This window comes from Falco naumanni, chromosome 4, assembly GCF_017639655.2.
Source record: "Falco naumanni isolate bFalNau1 chromosome 4, bFalNau1.pat, whole genome shotgun sequence".
Taxonomy (NCBI): domain Eukaryota; kingdom Metazoa; phylum Chordata; class Aves; order Falconiformes; family Falconidae; genus Falco; species Falco naumanni.
Window position 1 is genome coordinate 83,678,276 of NC_054057.1, and position 23,837 is coordinate 83,702,112.

Consider the following 23,837-nt stretch of genomic DNA (forward strand, 5'->3'; position numbering starts at 1 on the left):
CGTGAATGGTTTTGCCCTATTTTTTTTATTTTACAGTACTCTAAATATATAAATACAATTTTATTTGCTTCTGAATCTCTTGTGACCTGAACAATTCTGCTTTTATTAAGGATTATATCCCTTTCTAGAAGAAAGTGGAAAAAGTAGCATAATATGGTCAGGGGGATGGAGAACTTTAGACCATATGGAGTGGACCTGAGGCCCCTGGTAACCTATTTCTCAAAATATTATTTTGACAAGTCATTCCATATGTTTGGTTGAGTTAGCTGTTGGAAGAAGGCTGTGGGGTATCTTCTTGTTTTTCAGATCTGCTTTCTTTATGTAAAGACTTGGAAATAGCAGACCTTTGGGAGCAAGGTAGCAATCTGGATCCCAAAACATGTTTTGTGTGTGTATATATGTAAATATATATAAAAAATATATATAAATAGAATGTAGCAAGAGTTGACCTTAAGCTTAAAAAGCTGCTCAGTGAGTACATCTTGGTTTGAATAGTACTTCAGCAACAAAGAACAGAGCTGCTTGTTTAGTTCAGTATTATAAATACCTGTAGAAGTGCTCTTCTTTGAGCCTTCATAAATTCATCTATGCCCGTAGCATCTAGGATCTGAGGACAGGTTTTTAAATTCAGTTGTGGGTGGGGTTGTTGTTTTTTTTTCTTTTCAAACAATATTTATATGTAGCGAATTTTAATCGCTGTTCTTAGAGTGGATTTTCAGAAGGAAGCTTTGATCAACCCCTTGCTTATCCAGTAACTGCAAAATTGTGCTTGCGTGGCTGTAACTCTCTCTCATGTACACTTTTTCGATAATGGTGGCCTGTACATGCTTAGTGGCACCTATGGCATCTATGACACAAGACGCTTTCAGATTTGTTTTTTGCTGCTCCTCAGTGAGGGCAGGTTTGAATTCTTTAATCTTTCAGGAAGATCACAGATTTTTAAACAAACAGCCAGGTACAGTAGATATCTCTAAATCTCTAAAAATCCAATAATATTTGCTATTTTCATGTATTGGCAGGCATCTAATAGCATTCTCCTGGATCCAAGTTGATGCCAGAAAACTAACTTTTTCTTAAACTTGGAGCCTAACTGAAATTTAGTATTAATTTTAACTTTATCAGGACTGTCAGATGATTGGTGTCTGCTTTCAACGTTCTGCACCACAGCATCAGGCTCATTTGAAAAAAATGCTACAAAGAAATAGATCTTAGAAACTCCTGCATGATCTATTGTATGTATTTATTTGTTTTATGCTCTTAATCTTAAATATTCCCTGTGAAAATAGTGTTTCACTTATTATTGTCATAAAATAAATTCTTGAAGGCATTTCTTAAATAGTTTCCCCCAAAGCCACTGCAGATGCTTTTCTTCATTTAAGTCCAGTGAAGGATAGATGAGGGTGTCTTTTTTTCTTCATCTTTTTTTTTTTTTTTGTTACCACCATTTCGTTTCTAAGTAAAAGAGTGTTTAAACTTGTCACGAGTAGGAGAAGCAGCAGCTAGATAGTCAATTGTGTGATTTTACTTGTGCCATGATAAGGAGTTAAGAAATGCATTTATTACAAAAAAAAAAAAAAAAAAAAAAAAAATCCAGCTGCCTGTGGAGATACATTTGAAAAGAGAAGGCAGCATTTTATTGTTTCCCATTTCTTTCTTGCTGCTTGACAGTAAACCAGAATCTGCTGGTGAGAGTTGCAGCACCTGAAATAGCAGAGCTCTCCGGTTCCTGTAACACAGCATGTCCCCAGCTCAGCTCTCCTTCTTCGTTTCTTCTCTCAGCTCTTGTCTCGCCAATGAATTTTGAATTTCTGGACATTACGATTAACTGACAGTTCTAATTTACTTAACGTCCAATTACTGATGTGCGGTTTACTGACTTCATTTACCTTTATTAAGAAACCAAGTGGTAAATATCCAGATATGTGAAGTGCTAAGGCTGTAAAATGTTAAAAGTTTGGTTTTTATCCTGTGGACAAAGGGACTTTTGCTGTCTGCTGGAGAAGTCTGGGCAACTGCTCTGAGACCCCTTAAACCTGTTTCCTCCTCCTACATGCACGCCTGTTTATATTTCAAAGGATGCTTCCCTGACGATGCACTAAAGCTTACCCTAAAAATGTACAGCCTCTTAAAAATCACTTCCGCTGATGAGTTATTTTAAAATCTTTCTAGACATAAGCATGTTTTGGATTATACTGCTAAAAACCCGAAGGTTCTGGATGCTGGCTGCAGAGGCAGCGCTGGCCGTGCCGACTGGCTGCAGCGGCTGCTCTACCTGTTGCCTTTGCATCACTTTGAAGATGACTCTGAGGCTAATAGATTCCACTGCTAGGCCATGGCTATTCCCCCCATCCCCCCTCTTTTAACTGCTGTTGAATAAGATTACACACTCTATCCACTTATATAGCTGGTATTAAAGCTATCTGGCGAATTGAAAAGCCACCTGAGTGTTCTTTAGCTAGAATAGCTTGAGGCTATATATTTTTTCATGTTAAAAGCTCTAATGATGTGCTGGATGATAAGTTTCTAGGCAGAATGGAGCCCCTCGCTGTGCGTGGGGGAAGGTCAGGTCAGTGGCAGAGACTGAACTTCTAAATTGCTCTTTTTGCACGAGGAGTTGTGAGAAGGGAATTTCAGAGAGTTGGAGCAGAAATTTGGTCTGCTTTTGAATGTAGATGCTGAATCATCACAGGGAACTGAGTAACTAAGGAGTAGCTTAATTTTCTTAAAACTACGTGGGACAACACTAGAAATTTGTTTCTGAATTAGTGCTGAAATACCAAGTGGTGTTGTGGACCTCAGGCAGTAGAAAAGAGGAGGAACAAGTGTGTTTTGTGGAGTGCTCACCCCTCAGATAGCAATTTCTGGCTCACCTGCACTAAATGTCCCTTTGAAAAAGGGGAAAATCAGGACAAAAGCCAGATCTCCCATTCCTGTCCCTTCCTACGGAGCCAAACTGGTGAGGGACAAGCTGGAGAGACTGTGTCACCATGAACCATCCCGGCCATTGCATCTCTCCCTGGGCAATGCAGTGTTTGTTTACAGAAATATATTTTCTGCTTGTAAATCAACCGTGTTTAGGCCCCTGTCTCGCATTATGCCCAGGAATAGACCCTAAAAACTGCCTGCAAGAATTTAGAAGCTCCTCAAGCTGTATTTCAGGCTCTGTTTTATCTAATAAAATATATAAAGCTCCTCTTTGCTGTAGTATCTGCACACAAAAGGGTATAAGTCGTCTTGTGGATGGAGTTGATTCTCCATTAATCTTTCCCTGGGGCTAAAATGAACAGCTTCTGCAGTCTGTGTGAAAGTCCTTACAAAAGAGGGGGAAAAGCTGTTACAAACATGGCTATTACTTGTTTAAACATTTGGAAACATTTGTAGTGTGGCAGTAACCTTTTTTTTTTTTTTTCCCCTTACTCCTGTTATTTGGTTTGTATGTATTTCAGTTAAGCCTTTCAAACTTGTCAGACAAGAAAAGTTTGGCTTGTTTAGCTAAGTAAAATTAAGACTGTGAAGAAGTATGATTTGTTTTCTATAAATACTCAAGGATGTAAACATCACAGAGGGAGAAAACAGCTATTTAAGCTAAAGGACAGCTTTGGCAGAAGAACAAATGGGGTATGTTGGCCATGAATACATTAATGATGGAAATGAGGAGCAGGCTGCCCAGAGCAGCTGTGGGTGCCCCATCCCTGGCAGGGCTCAAGGCCAGGCTGGACGGGGCTGGGGGCACCCTGGGCTGGTGGAAGGTGTCCCTGCCCATGGCAGGGGGGTACATCTCGATGATCTTTAAGGTCCCTTCCATCCCAAATCATCTTCTGATTCTATATTTGAGGAGTCTTCAGATATCCTCAGGTATGGAGAAGTCATAATTCTTCATACACCAGTTTGTGCCATTAGATTGCTAATTATTTTATAAATACATACTTCTGAGTCAAAAAAACCTCCATCTGGATTTTTAATGTTATTCATCAAACTAAACAATTGTGACCAAGAATCCTCACAGGAAAGTCTCTTATTTTTCTTTACATCTAGAAAGCTGAGCAGAGACCTGTACAGTGCACAGCAGCAACACAGATTTCCCTTTTCTTGAAAATGAATACAGTCTTTGCTAGAATAAAAATGAAAAAATGAAATGGTAACTTTTACTATCTTAACACTCTTTTGTTGTAAAATCTCCTAATAATTACTCTAAGATGTAGAGAACAAATAAACAAGCCATGTTTTAGAATAGAGTTTTATGATTGAGAATTATTTTTTTTCATTATTTGCATAATGCTTCTCTCTTGTGCCCACAGGTGGTTGTCAGCCTTTGCTAGTCTGTTGATCAGGCTCCAGATCCTGTTGTGCATTTTTTACTGCAAAGGGGAGGGGAAATTAATCTATTATTGATCAGGATCCAATTCCTGTTGTGTATCTTGTACTGGAAAGGGGCATTAATCCATTATGGGTTGATAATCCAAACCATCTGCAGGTTGTACCTGGAAAAAGTGAAATGTATTCCATTAGTTTGTATTTTTAAGGTATTTTTTAAATTCTTTTTTTGTCCCCTCAAGCAATCCTGAGATGCCATGTTATGGTCGTTTCTCCTCTTCTCTCATATTCCATGTTACACTGGTAGAGATTGCACATTCTTGATGCTATCATGTTGAACTATTTATACGTAATATTTTGCTATTTGTATTCTTATCTCTTATTCTGCTTTTTTCTAATATAGGTATCCATAATTTGGTAACATGAAGGTTTGCATGTATCCTGCATACTAATTGTGAAGGCATTTCTGAATACTGTGAGAGTCTGTAGGAAGCTTATGGGGAAGGTTTTCTAATCTTTTTCTTCTGGGATAACTTATAAATGGTTTTGAGGTTCTGTTTAAGTATCCAATTTCTCCATTAGCTTGAGGGTAGTTTACTGGCATCTTTTCTGTGAAGTGTTTATCTCCCATAGACAAATTTCATAATATGAAGTCAATCCAATTTTGGATACTGATTCTTGTGGGATTCCTTCGTCACTGAAAACAGGACACCAAGAAGTAATTGCAGTAGTAACTAACAGTAAGTGTAAGAATGACTAGCAGTGAGCACAGCATTCCAGGCTCGGCCCCATACTAAGTGAATGAGGGTGATCTGGGTGATTATTTAGGCGATCCTCCTTCCTTCTGCTCGTGGTCACCTTACCTGTATTGTCTTCAGAAGGTTGGGACCCATCACCAAGCCTCAAATGTAAGACTTGTCATTTTCCTCAAGTCTGCACTCAAGCTGTTACTTCTTTTGAAGAGATAAACACTGTCTCACCTTCTCTTAAGGCTGGTTTGCCCCGTATCTTTCTGCGATGAATTTGAGCATCCATCAAAGTAATACTCCTAATATTCTGCACTGGAAACACAGATATAGATAAACCTTGCATGCCATAAGTAAAATCTGGGGAAGAACCTAATGTTTATGCATTTTTGAAGGGAAAAGCAACTTTTCTATCTTCAGTCATATGGCCTGAGTGAGATTTCATCTCTGATGGGAAAATTAAATACCAAATGGCTTTGATAAAATCTGTGATCTTTATAAAATGTAGATTATAATATTTAAAATTCCCTGTACCTTACATGGCAATATACATAGAGATATAAAAATACTGTGTTTTCAGATATGATGGGGCAGTCTGCTTAGTTACATAGTTACTGTATTTAAATAACGCATTAAAAATTCTACAGCTCATCAGTATTAAAAAAAATCAGTTATAGATGGCTTGGGATGGGGTTTGTTCTTGGTCAGACAGAAGGAGGGAAGGGGGAAGTTCAGTGTGATATCAGAGATTGGCATTGTGCAGTCATACACAGCAACTGGTGATAAAAATGAATAGACTGTGCAAGAGGTGCTCACACTTTCTTTTCCTCTTTTCTCTCAGTGTATCTCTGCTTTGTGCAGGATTGCCAAATTCTTGAATTCTGCAGTCTGGAGAGGAGATTATGTTTAGAGGAACAGAAACACCCTAGATCTTCTCTTTTCCATGTTCTCTCTCTTTTTATTTTTTTTAAATTCTAACATGAAAAAAATAATATTGATAAATAATATTGATGCCCATTTACCTTACTGTGTTGGGCTGTATGTGGCAGCAGGTCACCAGCAGCTTCATGAGTAGCTGAGGATGGGTACCACTGGAACAGCTGCAAGATGAGCTCCCTCCACTTGTGAGTTGTGGTCTTTGGTATTATAATCAACCCTCAGAGACTGGTTGGGGCTAATCCTGAAGGCATTTCAGTTACTGAGCCCTAGTAGATGCTGGTAATGATTAAAACAGTGTCTAATGAGAAGGTTTAGAAGCAAAGGGAAGATAGGAGATACTGAGTGCTGCAGCTAAAATAGACGCAATGTAAAATAAAGCAGTGTGCGCTCTTTTTTAGAGAAAAGTCCATGTTTGGATTAGAACTCTTGCCTGTGGCAGTCTTTTTGTCCAGACGTCTATTAAGGACTGGAATTGGATTAAGAGCACATCCTTCCAGTGTTTAGTGCCATGTAGCCTCGTCTCTGCAGCTCCCTACAAGTTAACCACAGACTGCTTATGTCTAATAGCAAGGCATCCCTTGGCTACTCTTTGAGGTCAGTGTTCTTCCCTAATGTTGCTTTGCCTTCTTAGCTAAGAGGAGGGGTTCAGGAAGCATACAGAAAGGAAAGAAGATCTTTTCTTTCAGGAAAACTAGAATATGGGTGGGAAAGGTGGTCCCCTGTTAGCAGATTCATCTTGCTATAACTGTGTTCCTGTATATGTTTGGATTGCTCTCCCATTTCAGTGTCTTTAATAACTGTTCCCTTCAGAGAAACTGAAGCTCAACCAGGATAATAAAGGACACATGGGAAACTGAACCATTCTTAAATAATGTGAAACATCTGTAGGGGACCATGAGATGGCAGGGAGGGGAAATAGTCAGTGACGAATGCCAAGAAGCTGGCTAAGAGAGGGGAGGCAGAGGAGGTAAAGGTGATGAAAAGCCAGAGGGAAACAGCAGACCTAGAAAACTGGGACAAGGAAAAGTCTGATGAAGTAAAAAAGAAACAGTGAAGAGGAGAAAAAAAAATCTGATTTTCTACAAAGGATTTTCAAACATGTCTGTTTACTAACAATGACATTCTGCACTGTATTGTAGTGCAGCACCAGTCAAGTGAAATCATGTCAGTGTAGCGCATTGGGAGGTAGGAGAGGGTTGGAGTTGCTTTATTGACAGGTAGGATAAGAAACTTGGAAAGTCTGGGTAGTTTTTCATTATCTGATCGTTTGAAATAGCTCTCTACCTTCCACAGCCTGACTGAAGTCTGATTTGCTGCATCTCATCATCAAAACAAAATCACGGTGTTACTCCTTACCGAGATGAGGAGCCTGGCTACTCTGATATTCCAGCTTGTGGATTTCTTACAAAAGGATGAAGTTCTGAAAGGATAGGGTGGGATACACAGATCCCATGTTACAGCCCTATTGAGATGTTTACTCCAAAGTAAAAATAAATTTTGATTAGCCATAAAACAAAGCTGCAAACTGCCCCCTGCAGAAAGAACCATGGGAATGTCCCTGTGGAGTTTTCTTTGGCAGAACTGGGCCCAGGGTGAATTATGGCAAGTGGTTTCTTTGTGCTGCAAAGGGAAACTTAAACTGTCTTTGAACACGAAATAAGGATATGCATGCTATGTACTGTTTAGATAATACTTTGAAATTTTGTTCTATTCTATTTAAGCCTGTTATGCCTGCAGCTGACCTTTGTAACTACATTACCTCCAGTCCAAGCGCTAACCATTTTTATGAGCTCTCTGTATCACATCGGCGTTAGTTCACTTGCTCAAAAATCCTTATGATCTGCTTTTAACAGATTTGCTTCGGGATGGTACAAATGGAAAATGAACCCTTACTTTGTTTAGGTTCTGGCTACAGTTAGTAAGAGAGTCAAAGAAATCTTACATTTTCCTGGTTTGCAGGCGGAGTAACTTTCACTTTTATTTCCCTTGCTTATCTGCTGGCTGCACAAAGAGCCGCCCGCGTGTGGTGAAGTCCTAGAGGTTACCACAAAGCTGGCCTCTCTCCTTTGGCTGGTTTTAGTGGGGTTGAGCCATTCTTCAGGGGAGCTGATAAGTCAAACAAGAGGTTTTCCTTTTTTCCAGATGGTGATAAGAAATGATTACTGCCAAATTAGTAACTTGTTTGTTGATCTTTTAGCATTTACTGTTGTAAACCTTCATCTTGCGCAGTAGTGGTGAGTGGTAACGCTGAGTTATTTCTTCTCATCAGTAACAAGCTACTAATCTGATCGCCGCTTGTTTTCTATTTTTTCAATTACTCTCTAGAAAATTCCTGCTATGACCTAGAAGACCACCATGGAAATCTTAGAAAATAGATTTGCTACCTGATAGCATCATATTTCCAGGAATGCTTGTGAGCAGAAGTAAAATCTACTAAAAGCCTGTTTTTTGAGATCCCAAGTGAGTTGCGTATAGATGCTGTGTCAGGTCAACAGAGCATATTTATGGGAAGAAATAAATATGTTCTTACCAGTTCCTTAAGTACTATACTTGAATGCCTGAATGTATTCAGAAGTGTGGGTAGCATTCTTAACATTTTAAAATTATACTACATGCTTCCATCTCCCATAGGGCGCTATTTTCTATCAATTAGAAGTCAAAAGGTAAAGATTTTGTCATTCAGTAATTTAGAAATCTGCCAACCTTGTGACCTTTCCAACCCCATTACCAAAACCTTTGTCTATCCAACAAATGAAAATGAATGTCAAATGGCTTTTGGCGTGCTGGCCACGGAATAAGCAAAGAATGTTCTATCCAATTTCCATTCTTTAGGTAATTATCTTAAACATCAGGGTTCATACCTTGCATTTGCCTGTTTCCTAGTCTGCTTAATGGGCATGGGTTAGTGTCCTTTGCAAAAAAATGTTTGATGAACTGGCTTACTTTTCCATTAGTTTCGGTTTATTTTCGTTACTTTTGCCTATAATTCATTTACTGGATTCTGTATCTTTAGGAAATTTTATTACTCTGTTATTCAAGCTGAAAAATAGCTAATTTTTCTTTCCCAAATGAGTTGCTTGAAGCAAAGTACCTATGAATACATGGGTATTTTAATTCACTTACTAAATGTATACGGGGAAATTTACTAGCAGCTTTTTTACCATTTTATAAGTGTCTGCTGACTGTTGCATAAGCTAAATTATTTACAGTATGATGCCTCACAAAAGAGTAGCAGATTTGGGTTATTTACTTTCCTGATAAGAAAAAGGGATTGAAGTTGCTGTGATATGCTGCTTTGTTAATTTTATATTTGTTCCCCAGTGTGTAAAATCTTTTTAAAGAACTAACATGAGTATTGGCAGACTCTTTTGAAATAGTGTGGAAGTGGTAAGATTAAACAAAACATGAAAAGGTCTTAAAAATATAAGTCAGCAAGCGTTTGATAAAAATAAAAGTGCTCAACAATGGAAAACCTTTAGGATGCTTAATTTATTTGCTCTCCATTTGAGAATGGCCCCTGCACTCCATCTGGGAGTAGTTCTTGTGAGTTATGTGTTTTGAATGATAGCAAGCTGGGTATATTGAAACAACGTGTTTGTACAGTATAATGAAAGCCATCGAAAATGGTCGTGCTGGAGATCTCTCCTTAATGAGGAGATTAAAATCCATGGTGAGATTGAAGAGTGAAATTTGCAGCTGTGTCACTTGACAAGATCCTTTGCCTGGAACGTGTCAGCCATCGCTGTTTGCAGATGTACCAAGTCTTCACAAAGTTTCTTTCTGCCCGTGCAGGTGCCGCGGACGTGTCTGACACCGCAGCTCCTGTCATTGCCATCCCTCCACAGAACACCAGCGTTGTCGCAGGGAGCAGCGAAGTCACGCTGGAGTGTGTGGCCAACGCAAGGTACCGTGCAAGCCGCAGCGGGGTGATAAAGAGCTTGTTTTAATGCACTGTCCTTTACCAAGAAGGACATAGGAAGTAATTTTCATTTTTTTGATGTATTTAATGATTGACGCGGAATGCTTGCTCTTCAAAGTAACGTTATGAATAATCTTGTTTGCCCAACATCATTGAATTAAATGTATTGATTTTTCTGCCTGAATAAGGATGTAGGCAGAGTTACTTTCCCACCTGTTATTCATAAAAAAGTAGAAAAGTAGGATAGTGTCATTCAGTCAGCAGGCCTTATCTTAAGGAAAAAGTTAAGCATTAACAGGATTTCAGCTGTATTGCCTGTTGACATGAAAAGTCATATTGTTGGATAGTCTGTACTTCCTAGAAAATACATTAGTGAGGACCTCGTATGAAGTAATTTATTACAGATGATCTCATTTTACAATGATTATTGCCCAACTTTTTATAATGCGCCATAATAAGAGTTCACAGTCTTCCTCCCATGTTTCCGTCTAGTTGGCCTTGAACAGCGTGCAATTCCAGTGCAAGTGTATAGTTGAGGCCCTCGGATGAGAAGATGACCAGCTGATTCACTTTCCCTTCTGAGAGATGATCTTGATATGATTAATACTGTTTTGATAATTCAGTCATAATGAAAGCACTTCCCATGCAGCAGATTCCCACAGCAGTATTTACTCCTTTTGCTTAGAGAAATCAAATTATTAGTGCTTAAGTTCTATTGCTATATCAGTTAGCTGTACTTGCATAATGCCACTTGAGTAGTCTCGATATGTAGAAGCCATATATACATTTATTACTTAATAGTGAATGTCAGGGGTAGATGAAGCTGAGAGAAGTTTTATAGCCTGTGTATGACAGTGGACAAGATTATTCTGTAATATGTATGTTTTATTGTTGTATTCTTGAACCTCGGCAGACCTCTTGAGAGACTAACCATGACCTGGAAGAGAAATGGAGTGAAAATAACCAGTGGCGTTAGCAGTTTTGGGAGACGACTCACTATCAGCAACCCAACCTCTGCTGATGGGGGGATGTACTTCTGCGAAGCGAAACTGAGAGACAGCACAGAGGAACCAGCAAGAGCAAAAGCCTTCCTTTCTGTAATCGGTAATTCTCAAGGCAATGTGTTTTTTAGTAAAACAGGCTCTGGACTGAGGTATAATAGGAAATAAAATTGATATCTTAATATTTTATTGACCTTACATTTGAACCTTTCTTCAGAGAATGGAACAAAGGAGGTGAAGGAGGGTTATCTCCCAAATTAATTCAGCTGTTCTTCCCCATGAATATAAATTCATCAAATAGATTATTATTTTTAAACACTGATGTGATTCTGAATCCCCTGTGAAACTATACATTTAATCAGAAGTTGGGGAAATACAGTAGTAAAATCCTTATTGGGCAGCTTCCACATCTTGGCTTTTAGATGCATTAAATCTTGATTAACTCCCAGCTTGCTTACATCTAGTTTTAATATGTCAAGTGCCTGTACTTCCGAAAGAAGCCTTTTAGGAGCACTTGTGTGCGTTGTCTCTTGCAAGTGCCAGTCAGGGGGCCAAGGACGTTCCTGAACACACAGGCAGGCAGATACCATTACCAAGGTAACAAACTGGAGAAGGAAATACCATTCAAATTGGTGCTACATGCTAGACCTTCAACTCCTAGGGAAACTTTGGTCTTCGTATTTTTAAAGGGGCATTGGTGCCCTTTCACTACCTGTCTCCACCATCACCTCAGTGTTGGAGTTTTGCTGTAGCAAGGAGGTTGTCATCTGGAAATGGTAGCTACTGTGTATGTCATATCCTGATGTAATAATGCAAATTAGAACACTGCACACAGTGCGGAGAGTTTTTTGACTTTTAGAATAAAGGATGTTTTAGAACAGAGACATTTAGATGTTTTAAGCCAGAACTGATTGTGTAAAGTCTAGCTTTTATGTAATGGTCCCAGTAATAACTATGCAAGTGTCCTGGAGAGGTTATTGTTCTGGCAATGATACAAGTCTCAGCCTTGATCAGAATTCATGCACATGCATCTCTGTAGTGCATTGCAGAGGGAATTCAGCATGCAATTCTCCACAGCATTTTAGCCCTCTGAAAATACATTTTAGAGACTGCTGTATGGTCTGTATTCTATTAAAGCAATTTATAGTAGTTCACACTAAATGAGAAAACAGCGCACTCTACAAAGCTCTGCTCCAGGTTCATTTGTAGCACTGTGTCTCTATTATATTTATTACCTACAGGATGAAGTTTGGTACCAGTCTTTTTCTTTGTACTGTGTTTCTTAGAATTATTACCTCGTGGCTTCCCTTCCCTTTAAGGAGCAGAGATGGATTTCATTTATTTATGGATTTTGTTTAGGCTCTTCCTTATTCATAAGATTTTATTGTAACTAGTTTAACTTTGCTGCTATGCTGTCAGATCAGTCTAATGCAATACTTAAAGCAGCCTCTCAGTTAATCTAAACGATTCTTAAATACAGTTACAATAAAACTGAGAAACAATCATTGGGGAATCATATTAAACTAGCAGTGCTGCCTTTCTTTAATAGCTTATCTGCTTTCTTATTTTTAAATGTTTTATTTATTTCTTAGCCAGTTTTAGGGGGCTGTCAGGGAATGAAGTTATGAAAAGGCCTGTAGATAAGAACAAGCAGATGAAAGAAAGCAGAAACAAATTGGTTACCAATTACTTTTATTTCCTCGTGATGGAACAAGACACTTCAGTTGCAGGTGTTTACTCAATGTGTCAGCAAAGCCTGATAGATTTCTTTCTTTATGAGTTTCTTGAGCTGCAGGATGGATCTCTAATTCTAAACAGGAAGCCAGATCAAAGGATTAGTAGTTAATGCATAACTTATATTCAGCCTTAGAATTCTTGGATGGATCTGGCCATCAATTAATCAAGGGATGGATTCTAGAGGAAAGTGCAGATGAGATTCAAACCCAAGAATTTTTGCAGTGTATCCCCCTCGTAGTCTGTTGGAGTAGTAGAATCATAGAATCATTTAGGTTGGAAAAAAACTTTAAAAGCATCGAGTCCAACCGTTAACCCAGCGCTGCCCAACCCACCACTAACCATGTCCTTAAATACCACATCTGTGTGGTTTTTGAACATTTCCAGGGATGGTGACTCCACCTCCCTGGGCAGCCTGTCCCAGTGCTGACCACCTTTGTAGTGAAGACATTTCCCCTAATATCCAGCCTAAACCCCCTGGCACAACTTGAGGCTGTTTGCTCTTGCCCTGACGCTTGTTCCCTGGGCGCAGAGACCGACCCCCCCCTGCCCACAGCCCCTGTCAGGCAGCTGGAGGGAGCGATCAGGTCCCCCCCGAGCCCCCTGCTCTCCAGGCTGACCCCCCCCCCCAGCTCCCCCAGCCGCTCCCCACAGGGCTTGTGCCCCAGCCCCTTCCCCAGCCCCTTCCCGGCTCTGGACACGCTCCAGCCCCTCCACGTCCCCCTGGCAGTGAGGGGCCACAGCTGAGCCCAGGGTTCGAGGGGCGGCCGCACCAGTGCCCAGTACAGGGGGACGGGCACTGCCCTGGCCCTGCTGGCCACGCTGGTTTGGGTACCAGCCAGGATGCTGCTGGCCAGCTTGGCCACCCGGGCACACGGCCGGCTCCTGTTACTCCCAGTACTCACAGAGAATCAATTACACCTGTCCATTTGCACGCATAAAATATTTGTGGTGTGTACATGTTGATGGTGACCTAGTAATGAGCTGTACTACTGGGATAATAACGCTGTGTGGACTTAATAAGGGGTCTCAACTAACAGAAAAAGGAAATTATGTTAATAGAAGAGGTTTGTTTCCAAAATGATTGGGATAAATCAAATACAGACCCTCAATATTATGGTAATGAGAGCTTTTGTGGATTAATAGAAAAAAAATACTTTACTATTAACAGGTAGAATAGGGGTAGCAATAAAAAAAATGCATCAAAGGTAAAAATACAGAGTTAACCAAAGCTTTTTTACGCAAGTATCAGTCCTTGCCTTTCCCAGCTCAAGGATGTCACACAGTTTGAATGTGGGCTCAGATGGTAATGAGCTTTTTTAGAAGGCAGTGGAACTTAGTCCAAAGGCATGTACTTGGTTCAAATTATCATTTGCGGCCTACAATATTACCTCTGATTATTTTTTTTTCTGGATATTTCTGAGAGTATGTCTCCGTTTGTAAATAAAAATAACAATAATATTTGAAAAATCTGAATACCTAATATAATAAAGTAGTACTGCATATACAAGAAGAGCATCCTCTAGTCTTGTACTGGACTGCAGTTTTCATCTGAACGTGGCAAGAGGCTTTCTGACATCTTTGTATTGTTCCAGCAAAGATAAACTGGGGTGGTTCCAAACCTTGGTTTTATTAGCTGCAGTTGTTATAAATTTTTAAAAGGTGGACTGTTCCTCAGTTGGCAGAGTAACAGTATGGGAAAGATTTGTTGCAGATTAGATAAGAGCACATTTGTTTTATCAGTAACAGTTTGAAGATTAAGTAATTTAAGGAGTCTTCTCGTGAACAAACTAATTTGAAAACTGAGCTAATCTTAAATTCTTTTGCTCCAGTTCTGCAAATCCCGTTAGTGACAAATTGCAGTAGTCGTTTTTTAAGTGACTGCTCTATGGGAAATTAAGAATTTTAGGAGCTTAAGAAAATGAGGAACGAAACCTTTCTACTACACAAAATCTGTGCTGCTCTTTAAATTAGATGCAGTCGGAAAGTAAGTTCTGAACAAAATAAGGAGAAAAACAATTAGAAAGTATGGCCTGACATGATGGGGTGTTGTACAAACTGGGTGGTGAGGCCCTGTTGGCCTGTCCAAAGGAATAGGATGGAATAAAGCAGAATCACAGTAGAGGGCTTTCATCCTTATTGGAGCAATTTTGTGCCCAAAGAACTAAATTAATAGACATATTGTTCTTATCTAGGCATTTCCTAAGGAGAATTTTTACACACTGGCTGGATAGACCTCTATCTGAAATAGGATGATGCGGGAGTGTTGTAGGGCTGTGCCTGTCCTGAAAGGCTACCCTGGTTCCCATCAGGTGCAAAGGATAAGGCTTCGTGGGATCATGGGATTCAGGAACACATAAGAAAAGTGATGAGGTTAGGGTGGAGGGCTCACCTGGCTAGGGTCTGAGATAACTATAGGGCTCTTCCTCCACCACTGTACTTCTCCAGGAGTGCTGAGATGCAGGAGAGCCTTCTTTGTGCATTGCCGTTGCTCACGGGTTTGCGTTGAATGTATATGTAACGGCCAGAGCAGGAGTTCTTCCTCTGTGGCTGCCAGCCTCGGTACCTCGTGCTCAGGTCTCATGGCTCTCGCTTAGGCACTTGGAAACACTACAAATGATGTCCTGAAAGCAGAGGAAAGTATTTTTCCATGATGCTTGTACTCACATATTGTGCTTAAGAAAAGACCACGATGACTGTGTTCATGTACTTTATGTAAGAAATGAGAGTTTTCAGGAAAACTATAACATGAAATGTCTTTGGATTTGCTTAAACTGCAGTTTGGACTCAAAGCAGAGAAATGTTAGTGATTTTTGGTTTGGCACGCCTCAGAGGGACTTGAGATGGACACAGATGTGTCACCTTGGGCTCGGATGTGCACAGGACCTTTATTGCAGTGACGGAAATGGACTTCTGGGAGCTCCAGCTTTGTCTCTGATCTTCAGGAGAAGTTTCCCCTTGCAGTTCTGCAGACAGGAGCTGTGTTCCCTGTGTTGTTATAAGGTTTCAGAACACAGAGAGTGCAGCTCGCAGCAGGGGTAGTAGCAAGAAACTAAGTGTAGCTTTTCAGGTCTTTCTGTTTTACCCTGATATTCATGCACAGAAAAACCTGCTCCAAGGAACCTGTCGTACCTGCACAGACCACGGGGCTGCTCTCCCAGCATGGCCAGGCTCATCGACTGGCTGCAGTTACAGGCTTTGTACCTACAAGGGATTCTCAAGTTTCCAGTTCTCCTTTCTTTAGAAGATAGTCACCAAAAAAATTAGTTTATGGTAATGTTAGAGAAGGGCTTCTATATTGAAGGCTCAATTTTCCTCTTAAATATGCGGGCCTGAATTTCTGAGTGATGCAGGAATTTCGGCTTTGGAGCAGCCCCAGGGACTTTCTCTGTTCTTTCTGACTTTCATGTATGTATCTAGGATTAGGTCACACATCTCCAGTGCAGCTTGAAGGGTATGTAATGGATGCTGACTGCTATCTTTTGAATGTTAAAATCAGTGACCATGTAACTCTGCGTGGGGGAAGTTAGAACAGTATCAAATTTTGCAGACTCCCAGAGGCTTTGCAGAGAGGCTGTCTTTTCAGTGATGTCTGTAGTGCTAAAAACGCCCTGAAACCTTCACCAACTATTAAAAGCATACATTTATATTCAAATATTCTTTCTCTCCTTTGCTTGTTCTTGACCTTTTAGTTAAGATCAGTCAAACACCAATACAATATCCGAACAATACAGTATCTGTTTCTTTCAGCCTAATATGAGATGTGACCTCTCTCATTGCATACCACAGTGCCCTGCCAGCAGGGAGAACTCAGTGTAATGGATCAGTTCCTATTCTAACTGTTGTGATTCTGTGATTTCCAAAAGATTTAAATGTTTGACCTGATACCAACAGACTGCTGTCATTCCTAGAAATTGCTGTGTCTAGGGGCTTGTGTCTGGCACGTTACTAGTTTTGAAGATGTTGTAATTTCACCGCACAAATTTCAACACATGATTATTACCTACATCAATAAATGTTCGAATTTGTACTGTGTGTTTCAAACCAAGCCTTATAAATATGCAATAGAATCACATATACAGACAGCCAGAATGCCCCTTCAGAATGCCATCTGACCCCTATAAATATTGCTGCATTTTTATGGTCACTTTCTGATAGTTATTCACCAGGTGGTGTATAACCCAAATTCAGATACCCTGCATTTTTACTTGTGATTTATGCTGGGGCTACAGGCCCTCAGGCACAACCTGATGAGCAGATGATAGATCTGACTCATCTGAAAAGTGAGGAGCTTAGGTTTCAGTTGTCTAGCACCTGGAACTAGAGCTATTTCTTCCCCAGCCTGAGTTCTGTTGAAGCCATAGACCCTTCTATGAAGCAAAGAACCTTTTGAGCATCCCTTTTGCTAGCGTGAGACACATGGATGTGGGAAATCAGCACAGCTTGCATGGAAATCGGTTTGATTTCCCTGAAAGCCCTGAGAGTGTACCTACCCTGGTACTGCTGTGATTCCCTCATACCTTAAATCACCAAGACTAATTTTCTGTGTGTATTAGACTTGGGATGCCACAGTGCTGTTGTCCACATGGGATTCTAGATTTCCAGAATTCCTTTATGAATTGGCATTGCCTTCCCACCCAGGCCTGTCTCTGTCTCCAGGCAGTAGAAGCAGGTAGTTAACAATCAGCACGTTGCAGAGTTGCTTCTGGAAGGTTTTCTGCCTGTGCTTAGATTTATGTCTGTGCTTATCACGCAAGAATGAGGTCTGGCTCCCCTGCGGGCTGCTGTTGTCTCAGCCTCTTGACCCCTCTGTGTCAATTTTAGCATTTGGCAGGGCTTCCAGCTGCTGGAATGGCCATGAGAATTGAGTTTAGCAGGCTTCAGTGTAAGGAAAAAGGTGGGTCTGGGCTTGATGAAGACCAAAAATCATATCTGTTGGCACACCTACAGCCTGAAAGCCCTCTGGGAGTTGTCTGTGGCCTTTAGATTGCATCTTTCTGCTGCTCCTGCTCTTTTTCTGTCTTTTCTGCTTCCGTTTCTCCCTGCTTCTTTCAAAGAAAGCTGATGTGAATCTTCCTTTTGTAACATCACATCCCATTTGCCAAGTGACAGTTGCCACTGACTTCAAGTTCCTTGTCAGGTAATTCATTGCTTGATACCTGCTCACCTAAACATCTCTAAATGTAATAAGTTTCTTTGAGGGAGGTGTATAGGATTTAAAGGATGGAGCACAGATTGTAGGATAGGATTTTGGAAGAGGCATGGGGAAAGAAGACTGTATAAATATGCCAAGTATAACTGCAGTAACTGTATGCCACAGCAGCAGTGGTCACAGAACCACTGGCATCTTTGAGGTCACGTTAAGTGCTTTGCAGCTGGACTGCAGGCCCATGTTGAAGAGAAAAATTTGCAAATTTATCACTGGTGTGTGAATACGTTGCTGATCTAGGAGAAAATTTGAGAGCTGGTAGGTGAAGACTGCCACGTTTAGAAATGGGCCTGTTAAGGGCAGAGTGCCTTACGGAAGGGGGGTGGAAGATGTGCAGTCAGGACCTCCCTTAAAGGAGGAAAATATATTTGAACTTCACTGGCTAAAGAGACACCCATCGAGGTAGCCCAAAGTTAGAAGTGAATGCGTGGATGTGGGGGTATGTATCTGGATGATGTCTTGATCCTGCGCTGCTTTGGCCGCCTTTCCCCTTCAACTCACCTCACGATCAAATGAAGTTGCCATAGAATGAAAGCTTCAATTTTTTTGAGAGATGGACAGATGGATAGAATACTTAGGTGCGTGTTCACAGATATGTAGATAAGTAAAGTTTGGGAATAAAAAAGATAACATTCTGGAAAGTGGAGTGCAAGGAAAACATCAGACAAGGCTTGGAGAATGGTGTGAGAAGAAAGTGTGCTCGGAGTTAAAGCATGGGCTGAGATAAATTGCAGAGGACTCAGCAACTTAGTTGATCAAACGTGTCAAACTGTGTGCCATCAGTGAATTTCAATTAAATGTTCAGCTTTTCAATTTGTTGTTTAGATTAATGCATGAGATCATGTGCAATAAATCACAGCTGATTATGCATGTTTATTAATAGTTTTATATTTAGGCAGTGAGGATCAATAATGTTAACACATGTATATTATTAGAATATAATAAATCAGGTAGCTTGTTTTGTTGGGTTTGCTGGGTAAATGCATATTCCAGGCTGTTTTGCAACCTCACCTCCTCCTCTGCACAAGATGTCAAAGACTAATATTGATTTACTTTATTTGGAATGAACACAGAATTGTAATATCCATTGGTGCTCAAATGAGACCCCAGTTCCGTACACTCTAGCAAGTATTTTACTGCAGTTAGCGGGAAGGAGTGCTGGGAAAGGGGGTTTTGCATTCTAATCTGGTGCTTACTGGTGTGTACCTGCTGGCGTGTCCTATCATCCCTATGAAATGGTTGCATTACTTGCCATACTACAGGTGGTAGCAGGAGAAGTAAGATTTTTCAGGATAAAATTATGTGGGTTTGGTTTTATTTATGAAAATATTAATGTCCTGTCAATAATACAAATCGCACATCTGGTTTTCAGGCATGCTTGGTGAACAGAATTGAAAGAAGGTCAGCTCAGGTGACCTTGAATCTTATTGTAGCTTACTATACTTTTTCAAACCTACTTGATTTCCTTAAAATGGAAATACAAGTAACTTGTTCTTACAAGCTACTGATTTCTGTGTTTTCTAAAACTTACTAGCAAGTTTGTCTATGCTACAGTAGAACTTGTTATAATCTAATAAAATGCTTCTAAAAACAGTACTCAGATGATAATTGCATTGAACAGACTATGCCAGTTTTTAGTTACCATGATAATTACTGCAACCTTAATGCCTGTGGGACTTTGACATGATGCTCTTCAATTTTATGCTGCATAGAAGAAAGAGTTACATGACAGCATACTCTACGATTTCTGGAATCTTGTCTTTGTTTAATTAAATGTCCAATATCTTTTCTTTAGTCCTAATGATAAAGTGTGGATTTTTATGATTATTACTATAACTTCAATTAAAGCATTAAATCTGTTTGCTTTCAAGAAATAAAACAGTTGAGAATTATTTTTTTTTAATAATGCCGCACTTGTCCTCTGATGTTGGTTCTCTGACATGCTGTGGCACTTTATTTGGCATGCTTCATGCCTTCATGAGGTGGAATTTAGTTTAGATACTGAAGCAAACTATCCTATAAAATACTCTGTTGTAAATATAAACCTTTACAAACCTCTCGGGAGGGCCTTACTGAGTGAAGAATTAAAATGTTCCATGATTCAGACCTATAAAATGAAAAGTAGCCCCTGCTCTGAGTATTAACTTGCAGTGCAAACCCCTAAATCTTACCTTACGTTGACTTGACTCTAGAATCCTTACTTAGCATAGGAAAAAAAAGTTGTTGGCCTTTTCTATGATGTTTTTGCTATCAAGAAAAGTACTTTCAGTTAGAGACAAACTTAAATACAATGTGTGTGAATAGATTATCTGATGAATGTCTTTACATCAACACCTCTTTTTCGTTTGGCTGTGGCTTTGTTTGTTTACTTTTGTTTGCTCTCCCCGTTCTAAAGAACCACCGTATTTCACGGCCGAACCCGAGAGCGTGATTTTGGCTGAAGTGGGGAAAGACGTGGACGTCCTGTGCCAGGCGATGGGTGAGTGTGCGGAACAATTCCAACCAGGATGAACGATACCTGTATGTTCTGTTTTGAAGAAAGCATCTTATATAAACTTTTCATGTTTTGGGGCCTCTGCGTTACTGCTAGCTATCACAGATCCCAGGGAGAGGGATGGCCTTTGCCCTTGGAAAATCCAGCAGTCCTCCCAGTTTGGTTTAGGCGTGAGTGATGCTGGTACATCCATGTTTGCCTGTTGAGCAGGGCAGCTCCCACTCCCTTCCCCCTGGTAGCTTGCTTTTGCTTCATAGTTGTCCTTATGTAACAGACATTAGTGTCTTGAGCCAGAAAATTAGCTGAGTTGAAAGTATGGTTATGGAACCCATCATTTTCAATGTAAACAGTATTTTCAACAATTCACATGTGCTTTTTTCTAAAAGTTATGGAACTCTTACAACGAATAGAAATGTCAGTAGCTCTGACATTTAAGTGTAGTTAAGAATTCTGCAGGAGGAGAATTACAGACAGTTTTTAATTGGCAAGTGTTTTAATAACATAAAAGGCTTCAAATGTGTAGAATTCCACCTAAACCAAAAGGTTTTTTTTTTAAGATTTAGTTCCAGAGAAATAGAAGCACCACCTAGTTTAGCACTCTAGTAAGATACAAGGTGTTGCAGTCTGTGATTGGAGCATGTGTCTAGGTCAACGAATTACTACGTGACTTTGGCAAGTGGCTGCACTTTTTGTTGTCTCACTTTCCCTAATGTTGAGTTTAACAAGCAATACCCATAAAAATGCCATCAGATCCTTGGGTAAAATGTACATACCCTTGATTAAAAACCCACCCTAACCTAACAAACAGCTTGTTTGGATGGGCTTTTCCTCTAGATCAGAGCCAACATGTGATTATATTATTTCCACTATGATTTAAGTGTTTCTTAATGCTTGATGTAGGAAAGGGTCAACACTACTTTTCCAGAAGGGAGCTTTGCAAATAGCGAGGTAAGCGAGTGTGTGCGTGAGGGTTCTTTGGCTGATTTGGAATGTCAGAAGCCTCTGATGAGGTCTCTCACGAAAAGGCTCTTGTAGAAATGAAGCTATCAGGTTATAAGAAACAAGGTCATCTTGTTAATTAATAGCTTTTTAAGTAAGTCACAGCAGGACCTGCTGTCAACGGAGTTGCCTAGGAATCTCTGCTGGAACCTGTGCTGTTCAACATACTCTTAAATGCCATGAAAAAGAGGGTGAATAGTGAGCTGATAAAATTTGCTGAATATATAAAATTATTCAGAAGAGTCAACATTAAAACTGACCACAAAAGAGTTGCAGAAGGTTCTGATGATTTGAACTGACTGAACAATAAACTGGCAGATGAAATTATTGACAGAGATTAAATTTTCTATTACTATGGAGAAAAGGTATGTTTTCTGAAAACCTTAGTTCAGTGCCAAGCCCTGGTTGGGAATGTTAGGTGCTGGGGAGAAAGAAACAGGAAAAGATAAGAGAATGCTGCTGTGTGAATCCATGGGGCAGCACCCTCATCTCAAATACTTAACACAATTCTAATCACTCTGTTGGAGAGAGCTATGTAGAAAAACTAGAAAAGATACACAAAAGTAGAAATAGTGTCACTAATTGGAGGATTACCGTGGTTTTTGAATAACGAGGAGTTAAATTGGCTGGGACGTTTCGTGAAAGAGGTGACTGATGGGTGGGTGCCATATGGGAAGGGGAATGGGGGAAGATGATTCTGCATTGCTTGGTGCAGGAAGCAGAGGAGGCACCCAGCTGAATTTTCAGATAGGAGTTGTGCGATAAAAGAAAGATAACACTTTTTCAGAAAACATAAGCTGTGGAGGTCATTGGTCCAGGCAGTAGCTGAGATCAGAAATAAAAATTATTTAGAAAAACAAAATTTATGGGAGAAAAATCCAGTAAGGACTATTAAACACAGCTGCGTGAATGCAACCTCTGGCTCAGGAAATAGCTAACGCAGAGGTTACTGGAGCTGAGAAGGTGGAAATAGTGCCGTGTCCTTGGGCTGCTCTTGCATTCTGTGCCTGTGCATCTAAGACAAGACAATTCCGAAGGAAAGAAATGTGACTGGCTAGACATTTATTCTGGCCATGTGCCAAACTCTATGCTTCAGCATGTTTTGACAAATACTGGCTTTTTTTTTTTTTTTTTTTTTTTAATCGGAGAAGATTTTTCAAGTAGCAGAATTTAAAACTAATGTTGGTATCATTACAGAAATAGAGTTAAAAAAGCATTCTGAGATTTCAAAAGAAAAATATTTCACTACCGCACAATTAGCTGACGAATCTCTGGACTAGTTCACTGTCACTGATAAAAAAAACTATCTGCTGTCTCAAATGTCTTTCACCTACTCCAAAAAAAAAACCCAACAAAACAAACAAACAAACAAAAAAAACCAAAAACCACAACCTGGAGGGACTGGGGAGAGAAGAGGCTGGCTCTTCCTTCTACCCTAGCTCTTCCTTACAGCACTTTAGCTCCCGAGGGGATTAATAGGGCACTCTTAACCATTCTCTGTAGATGAGGTCATGTTGGAGATATGGGAACCCTTACTAGGCAAAATTATTTATTTCTGCTGAACTCTTATAGCACACATCTGATCTGCTGAAGAATGCAGTGCAGGAGTATGGAAACCTGTCTTCACGTGGATCATTTTGCTGAGAACCTATAGCACAGACTTATAAGGGCCAGGTACTAGTATTAAATAAACATAAAGGAGCTTTGATCCATTATTACAGAAACCTGGCATTTGCCAGCATTTAAAAAGGCTAAATGAAGATTGCTGTCTCCCTGCTCCGAGCTAGGAGCTAGAATAAAGCACTGGGGGAACTGCAGAGCTGCCCCGCACCTTTACTACAAATAGAAAGACAGATTGTATTTCCCCCAGCCCCATCAAGTTCTGTGCACAAAGCCCGTTTGCCAAGTCTTGGTGCACTTTGAATGTGTGAAAGACAGATTAATTTCACAGTATAAGCAGAGATTAACTGTAAATAAAATTGCAGCTTGCACAGACTAGCTTTATACTTCCCTGTAATGGAGTTTCAGGGTACCAGAGTGCGCAGTAACCGTGCTCTGCTGTGTATCTTTCAGCAGCTGCTGATGCTGCCTGCATTTTCAATGGGTTTCCTTTAAATGCTTTTTCTTATTTGCTTATAGAAAGTTTAGAGCTGCAGGCAGCGGTGGTGGTGTCTAGGGAGTGCAGTTAATTGGACTTTAGTTCTACCTGTTTAGACAAGTAGATGGAAAGATGCTTTTGGGATTCCCCAGTAGCCCACTGGGATCTAGAGAAGGCTATAAAAAATAAATAACAAAAATGACACAGTGCATATTTCGAGTCTTTTATCCAGGTTCTTAAGTAAGTTAAATTTGGCAAAGAGTCAAGCATCTGTTTCACAGATGGGGAAACTGAGCCGCAGATTGCATACATTATTTGCCCAAGGTTACAGAGAAAGTGCCAAAGCCAGAACCAGTCTCAGTTCCTGCCTTGCCTTCTCCTCCA

At 40.1% G+C, this 23,837-nt stretch overlaps 1 protein-coding gene across 4 annotated transcripts in view; it reads left to right on the top strand.

Annotated features, from left to right (window-relative positions):
- Positions 1 to 23,837, top strand: part of SDK1 (sidekick cell adhesion molecule 1) — a 418,908-nt gene that overhangs the window by 247,857 nt on the left and 147,214 nt on the right. For all 4 annotated transcript variants that reach the window (XM_040591242.1, XM_040591243.1, XM_040591241.1 and 1 more), the window contains 3 exons: positions 9,792 to 9,903; positions 10,832 to 11,022; positions 20,258 to 20,341. In XM_040591242.1, the coding sequence (XP_040447176.1) occupies positions 9,792 to 9,903; positions 10,832 to 11,022; positions 20,258 to 20,341 (387 nt within the window). The remainder of the gene's footprint in view (positions 1 to 9,791; positions 9,904 to 10,831; positions 11,023 to 20,257; positions 20,342 to 23,837) is intronic.